This window comes from Cibotium barometz, chromosome 58 (genome assembly GCF_041138505.1).
Source record: "Cibotium barometz isolate CiBa-2024 chromosome 58, ASM4113850v1, whole genome shotgun sequence".
NCBI lineage: Eukaryota > Viridiplantae > Streptophyta > Polypodiopsida > Cyatheales > Cibotiaceae > Cibotium > Cibotium barometz.
This window is the reverse complement of record NC_141103.1, coordinates 32,634,802-32,653,191: the sequence shown is the minus strand read 5'-3', so window position 1 is coordinate 32,653,191 and position 18,390 is coordinate 32,634,802. Positions and strand designations below refer to the sequence as shown.

Below are 18,390 nucleotides of genomic sequence, written 5' to 3'. Positions count from 1 at the left end.
AGCTCATTGAACTTTGATTGTTTGCATGCATTATACACAGTCCCAATAACCATATCTCCAGCTATCAAACCAAAAAAATTATGACATGGACACTTGAAGTTGGAAATTCTGGTTGAGTACACTCCAAACAGCATTGTTATGCACATTTGAGGGCATTTTTGACACACACTTTTATGCCCAACATTCTCACAAGGCTTACAGCATCATACTCAACAACTCTGGCACATCAGATCATACCTCTGTGAAGTAGGTAAGAGATCGCGATCTCTTACACCTCTACATACTGCTAGTGCCTGAGCAACCAGACTTGAAGGTCTATGCCTAAGGATCACAATGATCATGCTGGTACATAAATGTGACCTCAGAATCATAAGATATCATCAATTTAGTACCTCAAAATGCTAAAAGCGCTCAATTGGAGTTATTTGCTTGTTTTTGGGTGTTTTTAAAGGTTGGATGTGATTTTGGTATGATAGAACAACATATTTTTGCATGATTGAGCTGTGGTAAAGAGCTGGACCTCACTGCTGAAATTTTGGCCCAGAATAAGAGATCGCGATCTCTTGCAGGTCAACATACAGCATATATTTTTTCACATGGCTGTGTAGGCCTATGTCTAAGGATCATGATGAGCATGTTGGTACATGAATGTGAGCTCTAAATCACATGTTATCATCAGTTTAGCACATTATTCGGCATATATCTTGAGTTCTATCATACTTACTGAAGTCATTTTTGAGTGGCAACATACTTTTTGGAATCTACTAGATGTGCTCTACATGCCTGGCTATTCAAAACATACCACTGTGCTTCAGACAAGAGATCGCGATCTCTTGTTGGTCAACATACAGTATAGATATTTTTGCATGGTTGTGAAGGCCTATGTTAGCTGATCACAATGAGTATGGTATTGCATAAATGTGAGCTCTAAATCTCCTGTTATCACCAAAAGAGTGCCAAAAGCGCTAAAAAACGCTCATTCTATGCTCTATACTTGTTTTTGAGTGTTGAGAATGATTTTGACATCATAGAACAGCTTTAGAGAGCTGGAGTTGAATGCTGAAAATTTGTGCCAAAATAAGAGATCGCGATCTCTTGCGGGTCAACATACTGCATATGTTTTTTCACATGGCTGTGAAGCCCTATGTCTAAGGATCACAATGAGTATGCTGGTGCTGAAAGTGGAGCTTTAAATCTCTTGCTATCATCAGTTTAGCTGCTAATCAGGCATATCTTGTGAGATCTGATAGTCAAATTAACCATTTTTTGCATTGGCAACATTCTCATAGTGCTAATAACATCAGGGGCTACAATCCTGGAACTTCAAAAAATGTCACTGTGTTACAGCTAAGAGAACTCATGACGCCTCTCCTCAATCTGTCTCCCACTTGAGTCCAGTGGGCCGCCTGTCGGTGAAAGGAGAACTCATGACGCCTCTTCTCAATCTGTCTGAGCTCCTGTCGAACCTGCTCAAGCTGTGTCCCGGCCCAAGTGTTGTCTGGGTGAGCCTCCAGTTTGTCGCTGCAGAGAGGCCACGCTCCGATGCAGCCGATGCTCAGACTCTCGTGCTTGGGCAAGGCACTCCTGTGACTCCACTCTGAAAGTGGAACAGCCTGCGCAATATCAACTGCCAGGTCCGTGCAGCCCCTTGGGCAGAAGACCAAATGGCCTCTACTCTGCCTGCCATATCCTCATCCAGCATCACCCTCTCAGGGATACGAAGAGACTGAGAAGTGGTGCGCACCGCATCTGCAACCACCAAAGTAACAGGCGCATGATTAGACATCGACGTGCCTGCAAGAATCCCGGTGAAGCCTCCTCGGACCCCAAACGAATTACTGACGTAGAATCTATCAATCCGGGAGAGGTTGGCACCCCCGATGCGCTGAGCAAATCTGGAAAACAAGAGACTGCTATCCCACTCTCGACCAAAACCATCATGATGCCATACATCGTCAATCCGCAGAGTCATACATAACCTCTCCCAGGCTGCCAGCTCAGCCCCCTGCACTGTGGCCTCCCATACGATCGGGGGTGACTTCAATCATGTTGAAGTCACCCCCTACGCACCAATGCCCAACAATCGGCAATGCACCCACAATCTGATCCCAAAAAGCGGCTCGCATACTAGCCAGGTTTGGAGCATAAAGATTCAGGACTCCCATCCTGATCTCCCCCCAACACAATACAATCCACTGTGCACGTCCCAGAATTGCAATGCCCCTGTCAACCACGGCATCCCGCCATGTCTCCGCAATAGACATACATACGCCTCCCTGGGCACCAGCTGTACCAAACGCTGTTGACCAAAAAGTCTCACTCTGTCTATGCATCAACTGTCCACACCACCGAATACGGCTCTCACAAAGATGGTGCTCCTGAAGCATCAAAATGTCAATAGGCCCACCCACTAAGCATCTCTGGAGCTCCTGTCTCAAAATGCTACGGCAGCGCATAAACTGGGTGCCACCAAGTCCCCGAATGTTCCATGAGACGATCCTCATGGGCTAATGGGAAAACAAAGAGGTTGCTGCAGCAGTGACCCTTGCCAGCTTGGAAGCTGGCTTAGATGGGGAGTAATCCGAGTCCAAGCGTCCTCTCCAAGTAGACAATCTCTCAATCATGATACATCGCAGCAATGTCCAAATACTGCGCGCAATCTCAAGCACTACATCCTGGCAAATCTCATCCGCATGAATATACATGTAGCAGGGGCGAGCGAATCCGCGCATCCACAAATAAATAAACAATCAAATGACGTTCTTCCATCCCTTGGGAGGCAGCCAAGAATGAAAATTTGGCTAACTTCCAAAGCCTGGAAAGAATGTCAGTGGTCTATGCATCATGCAAGTGGTGCGAGAACTCAATAACCTGGGATCTCAGGAACTGCATAGCAGAAGCTACAGTCCAGTCTGCATTTGAGGTCCCGCAAAGCGGAAAAGCGAAGGCAGCAACAGAATCCAATGCCTCCCCCCATGAGACGAAGACCAACAATCTTGTAGACCACCGAAGTGGCCTGCAGCAGCAGCCGACGGCGAGGCTCGCTTTCTCTGCGTCCGACAAAGAAAGTCGAATGGCATCATCAACGGGGGCGGGTGAGGGGCTTGCTGAAGAGTCCCTCTGTGGGGAAGCTGACGAATCCATTCGTGTCTGCTCGCTAAGGAGATGGAAGCGGAGGCGACGAGCGAGGAGGGGGCAGAGCGAGGGAGAAAAGGAGGAGGCAGCCCACCTGGGAAGGAGAGACAAGCACACACACAGAGAAACACAACGGACACTAGGACAATCCTAAACTAGACGCAAGAAAAACACATCCACACAAGCACCACAGAGACCCACACCGACAGAGCCTAACCAAACACAGATGAACAGACACACAAGCACGCACCCACACTCCCACCCAAGCACACAGCCAAGCACAGAGAACCCTAAAAAAAAACCCTAAAAGAAACACAAAACAAACCCCCCGAACAAGCTGAAGATCAAAAGCCCTAGAAAGAAGAAATCCCCGAAGGAAAACCCTACAATCACGAAGAACTAAAACCCTAAAAAACTCGAAAGAGAACCCTAAAAAGGGGTGCAAGACTCAGAAGAAAGAGAAAAAGAAAAACGGGCAAAACACAGAAGAAAGAAGGCAAGCACGAACAAGGGGGGAGGGGGGTTGTGTAGCTAACGCGATTGCAAGGGGGGGAGGGGTGGCAGGGGCTGGGAGCGAACATGAGGGGGGGGGGACGGGGGGGGGCAAGGCTTGGGAAGGGGCTCACAGAGGGAAGCGAGGAGGAGGGCAATGGCGAGAGTAGCAGCGAGCTTGGCCGAAGTTCGATGTATTTATATATAATTTTATATATACATACATACATATGTTATGTATGTATATATATATATATATATATATATATTTATACATATATATATATATATATATTTTTATATATAGATTTATATACAGATATATATATATATAAGCTAGAGGCAACATGGTAGAGCTACAGAAGCTGGAGGCAACAAGGGAAGAGGCCATGGGCTACTACATCAACCAAGCTAATCGAATGAGCAGCTAAAGGAGAAAAAGCTCAAGGAAGGGATGCTAGTTTTACGGTATGATAGCCGGCTCGACAACAGACACGACACGAAGTTCTTGCCCCGATGGGAGGGACCGTTTCTCATTTATCACAAATACAAGAACGAGAGCTACCAACTGCAAGAGCTCTCCGGAAAACTTCACAAGACCCACATTAATGGATGGAGATTGGACGCCCTATCTGACAAGCAAGGAAGAAATGCCCTCTATCTGTCTCTTAGAAGGAAGAGAAGAAGGAAGAACCCTGATCATCCCAAAGGAGCCACCAGACTTAGGGGAGTTTACGCTTCCTCTCTCTAATCTTTTATGTACTCTCTCTACTTTGGAAGCATGAATGCCTCCAAAGCTAGGGGAAGAGCCAAGTATGAGGCAAGGTAATTTGTAACCGACTTTTTCACACAGCTAGACACTAGGGGAGCTCATTTTCACCTTCAAACACCCCCGACACAAGGACAGGGGGACCTTGTACATACACTTCCACATGGGGTCACTAGGGGTTTGGGTAGAGTTGTCATCATTTGCCAGCTTGGAAACCAATGGATGTACGAGCAGGCAGAGCTACAGAACATTTGATAAAGTTACCTCATAATTTAAGCAAAGACCCTAGTAGTATTTTGGCATTCTGCCTCACAGAAATGTACCTGAACCCCAAGAGAGAGCGACTAGAAAGATAAGAACCTCTGTAAGATAAAGAAAAGAAAGTAGGTAAAAGTAGAGCCGGCAGGATCCATCCAGCTTTATCACAGGAGAGTGATTCTGATCCATAGGAGCCTTCCATGAACTATTTGCTTTACAAGTGCCCCAGAGTGATCCCCTTAGAAACTACTTGTACTAAACATAATCTTTGCTTTATAAGTGCCCCAGAGTGATCCCCTTAGAAACTATTTGTACTAAACATAATCTTTGCTTCACAATCACCTTTGACCCCTGCCAGGCTTTCTATACTGGATTCATGGACACCTTCATATATGACCTTGCCTTCCTCCAAGAGCCTATTGAGAAGCATGCCCCTCCATATCTCTGCTGAAAAAAGACCAAAACAGCAAGAAGCAGGTTCCCAATGGGTACAATTGCATCCCAGGCATCGGCATAGAAATCCCAACTCGGATTTGCATAAAAATATCTCCTTGAGAGGAAATTTGAGAAGAACTCAAATTTCCTCAGTATGTCATATAGGTGAGGCAAGGACCTTACCAGAGTCATTCCAACATAAAAAGGAGAAGAGAGTACCGTGCCCTGTATTTCCCAGAAGTAATTTGCAACCACCTGTGGGAATAGAAAGAAATCTATGGTAAGACCTGTGAACGCCTTCGTCACATCCAAAAAGTTGCTACCTTTGACTCCATAAACAATGAGGGCAATAAGCCCTCCAAGAAGGGCATACAATGTGAGGCAGACGCATACAGCCCCTCGTTCCATATGGCATGGCCCTTCACTAGTAGCAGACACTTCACTCTTGCTGACCCATGACAGATAAAGAAGGCGAATGAGCATTAAAAACACCAGCATTGTCATCAGCCCTACTATCACCTCATTGATTTCCAGCCATCCACCACTCCATAGGAGAACATCCTGCCTGGATCTGCTTGAGAAGATCTCCTCCACATTCAAAACCAAAGGAATCAGATGACCCAAAGTAAGCACTGTAAGCATGAGCAAAGACATGTGAGAAAGTACTTTGGGATTCTTCTTCACATGACGCAGCTGAAGGCCAATGAATAGAACAGCCATTGTCAGCGAAATGATTTCCATGATGACCTCAAAGTCTATCAGTACAAGGAAGTGTTTAGCTTGCTCTTGATAGAAAACTGAACTGGAAGATACAGAAGCCGGGAAGAAGAACAGATCATCCTTCTTCTCCCTTAGACTGCTTACTTCTCCACTAATCTTATGCTTCTCAAACTTGGATCCACCAGAGTTTATTGGAGGATACTGGATTGTGACAAGCATCTCACAATCCTTGTTGCCATCTTGTAGCTTTGACCCAGTCTGCGCTTTTGAGACTGTAAGAGGGCGGCAAGCAATCAAGCAAAGCATTCCAGTCTTTGAATTATAAACACCCTCTGCAGGGAACTGTTGGCGCAAGCTTGTATTTTCAAGCAGCTTGATGATACCCTTCTCATTCCAAAAAGATAAATCCAAGCTAATATTCATCCTTTTCGACTTTTGTTCTGAAGTAGCCATGCTTGGGTTGAAGAACATGTCGGTCCTCTCATTGATTGCTACAGGGGAGAATTGCGCTTCCGCACTTGAACCAGAAGAATCTTTCACAGTGGCTAAAAATTGGAGATCTGAAAAACTCTGCCCATCTGGGTATCTTGGCTTTTCTTTACCCATCCAACCTTTCGGGGAATGCTTTGGACTACTTGCTTCGCATTGACTGCGTGCTTGCTTGATTCTCTCTTCTGTGTATGCATACTCCATTTGAGGTGGTGACCTTTGCCGTACAAAAAACGCATTCAAAGTGATATCTTTATCTCCAGCAAAGGAGAATGGCTTGAAGGATGGAAACTTTGAATCTTTCTTCCTCTCCACTTGTCCTGCGACACTGTATCTAAAGACAAGGCTGAGGGTGGTTGGAAACTGAAGTGTTATTCGGATATCACAATCTTGAGAGTTGAATGCCAAAGATCCATTTGCAGCTCCCTTCAGATAACATGCAGATGCCCAAAGCTGGCCTGTAGATGTACTCCAAGCACCCTCAACAGCAAAAACATCATAAGCTGTTTGAGACGCGTTTGCTTGTTGGTGATAAAAAATGAAGAAGCCATGGATTTTTCCCGCTGCGCAAACCATGTTCTCAACTGAAAGGGTTGTTGGAGATCCAGGTATCACACCTTCAAAGGGGCTGCAATCCTACACAGTGCATTGTTTATCCCAGCTGACAGTCAATCGTTGCTTGTGCCAAGGGAACTGACAAACGGCGGTCTCATCATTCCAAATTTTGATATTCTTGGGGACATTAGCATGCTGCAAAGGCCAATCTTCAGCATTCTCATCATCCTTTCTGAATACATATGGTGCATCGGCGGAGACTGCTGTGATGGCTACTGGCTCAAAAAAGAAGGGGTCATGCTGCTCTCTCTTGCTCTCTATTACACCTTTCACAAGCGGCTGGCTTATTGAATTCTTCAATGGGTAGTGAAAGACTGCCTTCACTTGGCAGTTATCTCTGTTTTTGGACTGCCCCAACACATTTTTCATGAAGCAGCCTGCCATACAGAGGGTCTCCGAGCGTGCAACCCACAACCCCTTCAGTGTAAGCCTAATCCCCTCTGGCTGATGCCACCTTGCTCCTGATTGTGGAGCGACTCTGGTTGATGACCAAAGGCGTTGTCGGCTCCGCAACAGGAGAGACCCTTCTATGACATGCTTTTGTGCTTCTTGCTCATCACCTGCTAACTTCACACTTGAAGCCAAGAAAGATGCTGAGCTTTCCAGACCCTGAAGAGAGACAGTTGTGAAGTTTGTGTCGAATAATGGGAAGCCACCAGAAAAGAAAGCTGTTTGGAAGCTCAAGGGGAAATCAGACAATGTCGATGTGGGGGGGAGGTCATGTTGATGTCGTTCTTCTTCAGCATCGGTGAGGGTGTCGTGACAATAGTCCTCATAGGGGATGTAATTGTCCAAGCTTGAACACAAAGTGCAGGAGAATACCCACATCAACAATATGACGCTTGCAGCAAACATCGAACAAGCGCAGCTTGCCATCTTTCAAACACAAGGGTACCCTGCTTGGCAAAAAACTTGATGATCGAGAGCTTGCCCTTGAACAAGCTTGCCCTGAATTAAGCCTTCATTAGCCCTTACCCTCTTTAGATTTCTCTTCTAAAGATTTCTTACATCAAGCTTTCAACAGAACTAAGAAGCTTCAAATTTACTGCATACACTTGTATGTCATAAAAGCACCTGCCAATGTTTACCATTAAAGAGGAGGACAGCATTTTTACAATCTTGGGTTTTAGCACACCATTAAAGCTTCATACAGAGCCCCATTAGGGTTTATACATGCTTGTTCAATTAGGGTTTATAGATGCTTATTCTTCAATTTGTCTTACAGGTTACTCCTCCAAACGCAGAAGCTAGCTATGGATTCTAGCAGATGATTAAGTACAGAGCGATCAAGAGAAAAAAAAAAAGAATGGAGAGGAGACAGAAACTGTGAAGAAGAAGGCATGAACGTGTGTGTATGTATGCATCGCCATAGCATCCTGAGAAAGTAAAGCGAGAGTAAAAGAGTCAACTTCAAGTCAAGAGTCAAGAGTCAAGACCAATGGTAAACTAGACGTGCACGGGTAGCTTGTTAGCAAAAGCTTGCAAGTTGCAACTATTTCAATAAGAAGGGATCGTTCAAAGATAAGTAGCTTGAAACAACGTTATTTCTATAAGATAAGGTTTCAAAGGAGTGGTACCCATTCAACATGAAAAGAATTAAAGCTATTAGTATACACCACCACATATTCATGCAAAAAAATATGAGCCAAAGTGCACAATTTAAATCTAATGTGAGTATAAAAGTGAAAATATCACACACACAAGGATACAATGAGTGTGTGGAGGGAGGTGGTACTAATCGTACTATTCTCCCCAATTATTAATAATCATAAAAAGGTGGATCCCCCTTTTCGTTAATGTGAGGGACTTCTAGAGTTTAAAGCTGAAATCGGCCTTGACGGGCAGTGAAACAAAACACTCGCACATAAAACACTTCAACACCATTGAGGACCTGGAAAAGGAAAACAAACAAGGGGAGCTAGAGTGCTCCTGCAAATAGTACACGGACACCGATTGGCCCCAAATCGCAGTGGCGTCCCTTGCGGTATTTCTTTAATTGATTAAAAGAGCTTTGATTACAATATAAGGCTGAGAACTCAGCCGTCACAGTAGAACTCCTGAAGCCTGCAAAGAACCTGCATCTGGCTTCTTGTCCACTCGGCATCCACAAACAAGTCCAGCCATTGTTCGCATCGAAAGACTCTTCTCACATTGAGTCTGTATACAGAAGCTTTCTCCCATGATCAAGGCTGCCACAACCATCCATAGCCTCTCACACTATGAACAGCATCACACCCTGACACATCCAGTGCTTCTGCATCACAACACAAACTCCCAAACTGTCTCTCAAAAGAGAACTCGTATCATAGCACAACATACTATATAGTCGACACACCCGTACCAACCCTCTCTACCTTCCAAGGGTACTATCCATCTCTGTCATGGATTCCCTGTCCTCTGCCCAATCAGTAGCAAGGTTGTACCAAACATGTGTCCATTCCTGTACCCTCTGCCTGCATGTGACCTATCTCCTGGAGAAACCCAAAAACATGTTTCTTCGAGAAAACCTACGACCTGTTTCCACATGAAACCCTTAGGCCTGTTTCCCTTTGAAACTTCTGTCCTATTTCCATACAGAACCATTCATGGCACCATTCAACAACAATGCCAACAACAGCATACATCAAGTTACCTGTTCCCTCATGAAACATCTGGCAACATAGAGATGCCCATAGCTGTAGGTCCCACTGTTCCTCTCTAGCAGGAAGAAAACAATCTGCTCCATGAGCACGCAGCCATGCGAGCTTGCTTCACTCCCATGCCAAGAAACACAACCAAATGACCTTGTACTTGCAGCCAAAAACCCAAGCACACAGCTGAATTTGCAACCAAACAAAAACAGCCCATAAACAGTCCTCAAACTGATCTCAAACAGCCCCGAACCAAAGCAAAAAGAAGCTGAAAGTTCCATCAGTTGAATGCCATCGACGTGATGTCTATGTTCATGAATATCCAGCCCTTGTTCACTTTTATGTCAAGAAAAATCAGCCCTTGTCTTCTGCAAAAACACGCCCCCTTCAAAAAGCACCAGTGCTATTGGGCGTTTCATAGCAAGCAAGGGAGGGAAAAAGAGAGTCAAGGCGCATGTGCAGTCCCACTGCTTTCACCCAAAAAGCAAGCACCAGAAGACACTCAGCTGCGCCTATAGTCCCTGTAGCGCAGCCCGTCAGCAATTCCTTCCTGCTGTCCACGTACAGGCCTGCATCTACCACCTGTACCAGCCGCCAGCCAATCTGCAGTCCAGCCCACCTGTTGGCATGGGAAAGAGAGAGAGAGAGCACCCAGCTCTGTGTGCCTACTGTCTTGCAGCCGCCTGCAAGGGAAAATCCCTGCTGACCAGTCCACCTCCTTCTCCTGTAGCTGTACCTGCTCACAGATGCTGTAGCCAAGCTGTGTATCCAAGAAGAGAACCAGCCAGCCATGTATCTTCAGGCGACTAGCCCTCCTCAGCGAAAAAGCACAGCATTCAACAAGAGTTAGAACAAGAGTTAGGCGCCTCTTTTTGCCTGCCAGCCCCTCTTTCTCCCAAAAAGCACACGTGGCCCCAAAAATAGCCTAAGGGCCACGATTATCCCCAAAAAGGGGTTCTTTTATAATTTTAAAGGTTTTTAAACCTTTGTCCCCTCCAAAATCCTTTGTCCCCATGAGTTATGAGAGAGAACTTTAATCACTTGGCTCCCTTCACACTTTTGGGGTTGTCCACACATGGGCTTCCTCTTTCACTCCAACCTAGTGCCATTCACACTGTCCACCATGTCCCCGTGCACACCCGCATCTTGTCCAGAGAAAAACACAGGGTCGTGACATATCCCCCTCTTGAAAAATGGCAAGCGTCCTCGATTGCACTCAATGGCACAGTAAAGCATCTCATGAGCAAAGACACCCCATATGGCAAATACAATGGCCTTCCAATGCATCTGGGTGATAAAATAATCATCTTGCACAATAGGCCATACTGTCACACCAAAGTGACAAACACCTCTTGCTTGTTCCTTCAGAACCTATAGCAAAAGTCTAAAACCAAATGGAAACACGTTAACTGTGTTAGCCAAAAACAAAACCATGCGTCATTCTACATATGGCACACATATGCATGACACACATATGCATTCGCAAACAATATGCTCCTCAAGATGCTCTACCTATTCCAAAGTAACAGTCTAAGGGCTGCTCGCAAGCCTTACGCCCATGGGCATCCCGCAAGACCCACGACTGATGGTACAACATGAGCATATGCAAGCACTCAATGCACCCAAACACTACATCCAGTAAGTACTTTCCCACATATGTTTCATGGTCATCCCGCAGGAGTCACACACCCATGAACATAATAAAGCACTTGATGTATCATACCAACATACATGCAGCACTCAACACAATGCAGAGTATTTCCCAATGTATTCTCAATGGTACCAGGATCCAATGGCACCAGAATACAAAAATACCTCTACCTCAAAAAGTGTATGCATACATGCACAAATAAAGTTCGATCCATATTTCCATGAACCAAACCAACTCTAGGACTGCTCGCAAGACTTATGCCCTCCATAGAGTTATCCATAGTTGCAGTTTGAGTTCCAGGTGCGCGCGACTACCAACTTTACCATCTCATGTGACTAGTACACAATATCATAGAAGTCCCATAAGCAGATGTACTGTCAGCCTCAGTACCTTCGGGTGAATACAAAGATGTCACCAAGCGACTCCTAGATAACAAATGAGCCTGTCTGGAACAACAAGGGAGCGGAGGTGCTACCCCCCTCTTGAGCATCAGGCAATGCTCCAGACCTATGCTCTGCTGAACCTGAATGAGCCGTAATAACAAGAGTCGACTCCAACTCATAAGCATCAAGATAAAGCTGCAACTCCTGAGGTGAATCTACTAAGTCACCCTCCTCCATCCACTTTGCATCCATCAGTGAACCTCCTCCATCCACTTCGTATCCATCAGTGAATAGCTCTTGAACTTCATAGGATAGCGACGGGAAACCTTACCCTGTACCTTTCTTTCCTTATGTGCCAGTATATGCTCAGGAATAAGAACCTCGTCAAGTTCCTCCACTTCCATCTGAGCCTCATCTGATACATCCTCAGGCACCCAAAACCTGCTTGCACTCCACCCAAGTGATAAGCACAAGTCCTCGATGAAGCATAGTAGATCACCACTGCTAAACATAGAAAGAAACTGTCTTCCAAACCCATGAAGCCTCTATGAAGATACCACCGGTGACAAACTGTCGAAAGCCATAGCCTTCAAGCTTCACTCCCATGCCAAGAAACACAACCAAATGACCTTGTACTTGCAGCCAAAAACCCAAGCACACAGCTGAATTTGCAACCAAACAAAAACAGCCCATAAACAGTCCTCAAACTGATCTCAAACAGTCCCGAACCAAAGCAAAAAGAAGCTGAAAGTTCCATCAGTTGAACGCCATCGACGTGATGTCTATGTTCATGAATATCCAGCCCTTGTTCACCTTTATGTCAAGAAAAACCAGCCCTTGTCTTCTGCAAAAACACGCCCCCTTCAAAAAGCACCAGTGCTATTGGGCGTTTCATAGCAAGCAAGGGAGGGAAAAAGAGAGTCAAGGCGCATGTGCAGTCCCACTGCTTTCACCCAAAAAGCAAGCACCAAAAGACACTCAGCTGCGCCTATAGTCCCTGTAGCGTAGCCCGCCAGCAGTTCCTTCCTGCTGTCCGTACAGGCTTGCAGCTACCACCTGTACTACCAGCCGCGCCAGCCAATCTGCAGTCCAGCCCACCTGTTGGCATGGGAAAGAGAGAGAGAGAGCACCCAGCTCTTTGCGCCTACTGTCCTGCAGCCGCCTGCAACAAGGGAAAATCCCTGCTGACCAGTCCGCCTCCTTCTCCTGCAGCTGTACCTGCTCACAGATGTTGTAGCCAAGCTGTGTATCCAAGAAGAGAACCAGCCAGCCATGTATCTTCAGGTGACTAGCCCTCCTCAGCGAAAAAGCACAGCATTGAACAAGAGTTAGGCGCCTCTTTTTGCCTGCCAGCCCCTCTTTCTCCCAAAAAGCACACGTGGCCCCAAAAATAGCCTAAGGGCCACGATTATCCCCAAAAAGGGGTTCTTTTATAATTTTAAAGGTTTTTAAACCTTTGTCCCCTCCAAAATCCTTTGTCCCCATGAGTTATGAGAGAGGACTTTAATCACTTGGCTCCCTTCACACTTTTGGGGTTGTCCACACATGGGCTTCCTCTTTCACTCCAACCTGGTGCCATTCACATTGTCCACCATGTCCCCGTGCACACTTGCATCTTGTCCAGAGAAAAACACAGGGTCGTGACAAAAGCTAAGTTGGAGCGACTCCCAATGTTGGAAGGACTCTCATTGTTGGGAGTCAAGTGAGCAAAATCAAATTCAATGTGAGGCGTTGCACCATGTGCATGGCCTTTTCTTTTCCCTTGGAAGACTCAGCAGCATTGTCATGCAAAAGAGAACATTCCTTCTTTGTGTGCTGATCAGAGAGACACTTAAAACATAAGTTTTGTTTCTTTGCTTGTTTGAAATCTTTAGAAGAAAGAGATCCACGTGGAGCTTCGCATGCCTGTTTAGGCTTCCTATCCTCTTGCGAATGTGGAGAAGTATGTCGTTGCTTGTTTCCCTTGAAATGAGAGGGTGAACGTTGTGCCAATTGCTCCTAGCAGAGGAAACATTTCCCTTGTTGGTGCCCTTATTCTCCAAATCATCATCGTATGTATGAGCATGCTTGATGGCTTCTTCCAACCAAAGTCGATGGATATTGAGTTTTTACATCGATATTCGTTGTCTAGACCTCATATAAAATCACGCATCCTCTGGAAATCATCCATACCTTCAAGCTTAAGAGTAAGCTCCCGATACAAGGAAATGTACTGAGTGAGAGATAGGCCAGTCATATGGCATATATCCCAAGCGTCCCAATTCTTGGTCTGCTCGTTGCCCGGCAAAAACTCTTTGGAAAATAATTCTTGAAACTGGTGCAAGGATCGCGGATGCGCAGGTATCGAAAAAGTCATCCACCACTTGTAGGCCTTGTCCTTAAGTGAAATACTGGTTTCCATAGTGGTGTGAATGTCAGGCGTGTGTCTCAGCCTGTGAATATCACCCCATTTATGCAGGAAAGTATGAACCACATCCTTGTTGCATTCATGCTCCTCCCCTTTGAACACTAGAATTGTAACATTCTTCAGTAATGTAGCTACAGTTTTGCTGGATCTTGCGCGGGCGTATCCCCACGAGGAGATACAATGATGGATGCTGCCGCCCGGACTCCTTGAGTTGGTGCAGCAGTCGTTGAATCTGGCGAGGGTGAAACCGCACAAGAGGGTTCAGTGCTCGATACAGCAGGTCGAACTCCCGGAGTCTGAGATGCTATAAAATTTTTGAGAAGCTCAGAGAACGTAGTCATGTTCTTATTGAGTATTTGATAATTTTTCTCCAATGCACGTGTGCGTGCAAGTAAAGCCTTAAAAACCCCCATATCAACGAGGTCATGATCTCCTAGATCGTAATCTTCCTCTTCGTGCATAGGAATGTCGGTAGGTTTCTCGACTGCTGCCGTGTCATCTTGCTCAGAGGTTTGCATAGCAGGAATATCTTGCTTAGCCATTGCTAGGTTGAGAAGCTTTGCTTGCTTGATGTGCTAAACCTTGGCCCTTGGCCTCCCTTTTATAGGGCTCCTAAAAAGCTACCTAGCTTTTTAGCTTTGAAGTGCTTTTTTGGATAGACAAAGAATTAGTAAAAGCAAAAACAAAAAAAACTAACCTGGAAAAAGCATCTCTACACACATAGAGATGTGTGTGTGTGTGTGTATGTGTGTGTGCGCGCGCTTTTTGCCTCTTGGCCCTTGGCGATTTTTTTTCTAAAAGCTGTCCCATGGGCGCTTTTTTCTTCTCCTGTGACCCCATGGGTGTGCTTTTTCTCCTCTCACACTACCCCACGAGCACGCTTTTTCCCTAGCAGCGGCGCTTTTTTCCTAGTGAGACGAAGGTGGCGGTGGCGGATGACGGCGTCGGTTGGCAGATCATGGGTGGCAGAGCATGTGCGGCTGGCTTGGGCTACCCCTTGAGGGTGGCCCTTGGCGCCCCTTGGGAGTGGCCTTGGCCCCCTTGGCGCCTCGGCGGGTGGCCCTTGGCTACCCCTTGGGAGCAGCCTTGGCCCCACTGTTGCCCTCACGCTGCCATGCTGAGCTCTGTTCCCCCTTGGAACCACGCCTTGTGCTAGGCTCTACCCCCCTTGGAACCACGACTTGCACCGGGCCTTTCTTGGCCTTGGCGCCATGTTTTATAATGCGGCCCTTGGCGTTGCCCCTTGGTGGTTCCTTGTGGTGGCTGCCCCTCATAGGCCCATGGTCTTGACCGCCCTTGTGGCCCTTGCCTTGCGCCCTTGCAGCCCGTTGTTGCGGCCCTACCATGTACGAGAGAGAGAGAGAGAGAGAGAGAGAGAGAGAGAGAGGGAGGGAGAGGGAGAGAGAGAAGAAAGAAAATCACCATGGCTATGGCCTCTTGCTTGTGCCAACGAGAGAGAGAGAGAGACCTCCATGCTATGGCCTTGGTTGCACCAACGAGAGAGAGAGAGAGAGAGAGAGAGAGAGAGAGAGAGAGAGAGAGAGACCTCCATGCTATGGCCTTGGTTGCACCGAGAGAGAGAGAGAGAGAGAACGCCAAGCTAGCAAGGGTCACTGCTGCATCAACCTCTTTGTTTTCCCATTAGCCCATGAGGATCGTCTCATGGAACATTCGGGGACTTGGTGGCACCCAATTTATGCGCTGCCATAGCATTTTGAGACAGGAGCTCTAGAGATGCTTAGTGGGTGGGCCTATTGACATTTTGATGCTTCAGGAGCACCATCTTTGTGAGAGCCGTATTCGGTGGTGTGGACAGTTGATGCATAGACAGAGTAAGGCTTTTTGGTCAACAGTGTTTGGTACAGCTGGTGCCCAGGGAGGCGTATGTATGTCTATTATGGAGACATGGCGGGATGCCGTGGTTGACAGGGGCATTGCAATTCTGGGACGTGCACAGTGGATTGTATTGTGTTGGGGGGAGATCAGGATGGGAGTCCTGAACCTTTATGCTCCAAACCTGGCTAGTATGCGAGCCGCTTTTCGGGATCAGATTGTGGATGCATTGCCGATTGTTGGGCATTGGTGCGTAGGGGGTGACTTCAACATGATTGAAGTCACCCCCGATCGTATGGGAGGCCACAGTGCAGGGGGCTGAGCTGGCAGCCTGGGAGAGGTTATGTATGACTCTGCGGATTGACGATGTATGGCATCATGATGGTTTTGGTCGAGAGTGGGACAGTCTCTTGTTTTCCAGATTTGCTTAGCGCATTGGGGGTGCCAACCTCTCCCGGATTGATAGATTCTACGTCAGTAATTGGTTTGGGGTCCGAGGAGGCTTCACCGGGATTCTTGCAGCACGTCGATGTCTAATCATGCGCTCGTTACTTTGGTGGTTGCAGATGCGGTGCGCACCACTTCTCAGTCTCTTCGTATCCTTGAGAGGGTGATGCTGGATGAGGATATGGCAGGCAGAGTGGAGGACATTTGGTCTTAAAGGACCATAAAACCTTAGTTCTAGCTTTATAGCAAGACAAGATTCCACACTTTTTAGTCTTCTCTTTTCAATTCTTAATAAGACAATATACCCTTGTTTGAAAATGCCCACACTTCTTCACCTTTAAGCTTGATCACTCACATATCCAACCACTAATGGTATGGGTGAGTGTGACCTAATTTCCTTCACTCTCACACCACCACTACTTCCTTTTAGCATAGTGTCTGATCTGAAAGTGAGCTTCTACAAATTAAGTATTTCTTGAGCTTAAACATTTCTTTCCCTCCTTGGTGGCGATTCCTACCTTTCTAGAGAGCGAGCTCTCTCTTCTTGAACAAGAGGAATTAAAGCATTAGCCTACAACTATGCTTACATGGCTGATCATAGATTTGGATTATTCTGCGCTTCTTGCAACCTGCAAGCAAAATATCTAATAGCTCTTATGCCGTCAGTAGATGCATCATCATCAAGAAAATTAATTCTTTGCCAATCCATAGCATTGTTTTCTTGATTATAAAAAGCCATAATTCCAAATCAAGAAAAGCTAGGTTCTTTTGAGAGTTTCCCTCTTCAAAAAGAAGGAAAAAGCTACGGATCTGATACCAATGTAAACTTAATGTAGAGTTTAGCAGCAAATAGTTAATTCCTTGACGGTTGCAGTGTTCTTAACAATAGCAAAACAACTCTTGAAAGCAATCACATAAACAAGAAATCAACAAAGTGACACGTATTGAGGGCCGGATTTCATGAGGCCGACCCCCCAATGTTGATCAGTACTTCAAAATTGTACATCTATATCTACTGCTGAGGCGGAGTATGTTGTAGCTAGTGAGGCGTGCAAAGAAGCTATATGGCTTGCTCGTCTAGTGGGAGATATGTGTCAGATACGAAGTTTGCCAGAGATATATTGTGACAGTGCTAGTGCTATTGCTTTGGCAAAGAATCCGGTGTTTCATGCAAAGACGAAACACATTGAGGTGAAATATCATTTTGCAAGGGATTGTGTTGCAAGCAAGAAGCTGGAACTAGTGAAGGTTCACATTACAGAGAACGCAGCTGATGCTCTTACAAAGAGTCTCTCCTCCGACAAGTTTGCACAATGTTGTGAGTTGATGAGCGTAGAATGAAGTTGATGGCATCCTTCATTCTAGTACATATTGTACAGTTTTTTACCTTTTTCTCCACGTTAGCCATTAAGTGGGAGAAATGTTAGGTTAATGGACTACGTGTCTGGCGCCCGAGACTAACTCACTGATCCAAGTGTATAGATAACACTTGTGAGCCACACACTAACTATCATATTGTATGTGGAGAGGACTATCTCTCATTCTATCCATGTGCTAAATTAGTGGAGCATACAGGAGGGCAGGGCTCACCCTCACCAGTCGTGTGTCTATGGTGTTCTTCTCCGTCTAGCACAGCACGCATGCTTGCACTGCATGCACGTATTTCTCTTCCGCACACACATTATATTACACTTACCGACATTTTTGCTAATGCCCTAATATACCTTCCTGCATAGCCTTAGCTTTATTTGATATGCTCTCTCTAGAAATATCCTATTTTTAGTGAGATAATATCACTTTTAAAGCTACTAACTTATGTTATGCCCTTGTGAAGGTGTATTACTCTCTTAATATATCTTCCTGCATGTGCGCTTTTGCCGCACAGGTCGTAGCTGGGGACTTGCCGGACACCTTATGCGAGCCACGAATGGCTGCAAGCATACAACCAGGGAAGGAAGCTCAAACAGAATGCAAAGGGTGTGTCACTCATCGCTCAACTGCCGCCTTGAAGGATTCCCGCATCGCAGCAGTGAAGAAGGAGCCGCCGTCGCCGCTCTACTGCCTCTCCGCCGCCGTGCCGCTACACAGTGCTCGATCGCTCTCTCACACTCTCTCTCTCTCTCTCT

The 18,390-nt window shown here is 46.2% G+C and overlaps 2 protein-coding genes and 1 pseudogene across 2 annotated transcripts; 1 reads left to right on the top strand and 2 right to left on the bottom strand.

Moving 5' to 3' along the window:
• The window catches only part of LOC147606172 (uncharacterized), a 300,738-nt pseudogene that overhangs the window by 212,906 nt on the left and 69,442 nt on the right, over positions 1 to 18,390 (top strand).
• LOC147606174 (uncharacterized) lies at positions 4,647 to 6,927 on the bottom strand. The gene has a single exon (XM_086792582.1). It carries the CDS (start codon positions 6,872 to 6,874, stop codon positions 5,018 to 5,020), a length of 1,857 nt encoding a protein of 618 aa, XP_086648708.1. The 5' UTR covers positions 6,875 to 6,927; the 3' UTR covers positions 4,647 to 5,017.
• Positions 6,927 to 7,789, bottom strand: LOC147606173 (uncharacterized). Its single transcript, XM_086792583.1, has one exon. The coding sequence runs from the start codon at positions 7,787 to 7,789 to the stop codon at positions 6,935 to 6,937; it is 855 nt and encodes a 284-aa protein (XP_086648709.1). The 3' UTR covers positions 6,927 to 6,934.

Coding starts and splice junctions, on each gene's coding strand:
- LOC147606173 (XM_086792583.1), bottom strand. CDS start 7,789: ATGGCAAGCTGCGCTTGTTCGATGTTTGCTGCAAGCGTCATATTGTTG.
- LOC147606174 (XM_086792582.1), bottom strand. CDS start 6,874: ATGGTTTGCGCAGCGGGAAAAATCCATGGCTTCTTCATTTTTTATCAC.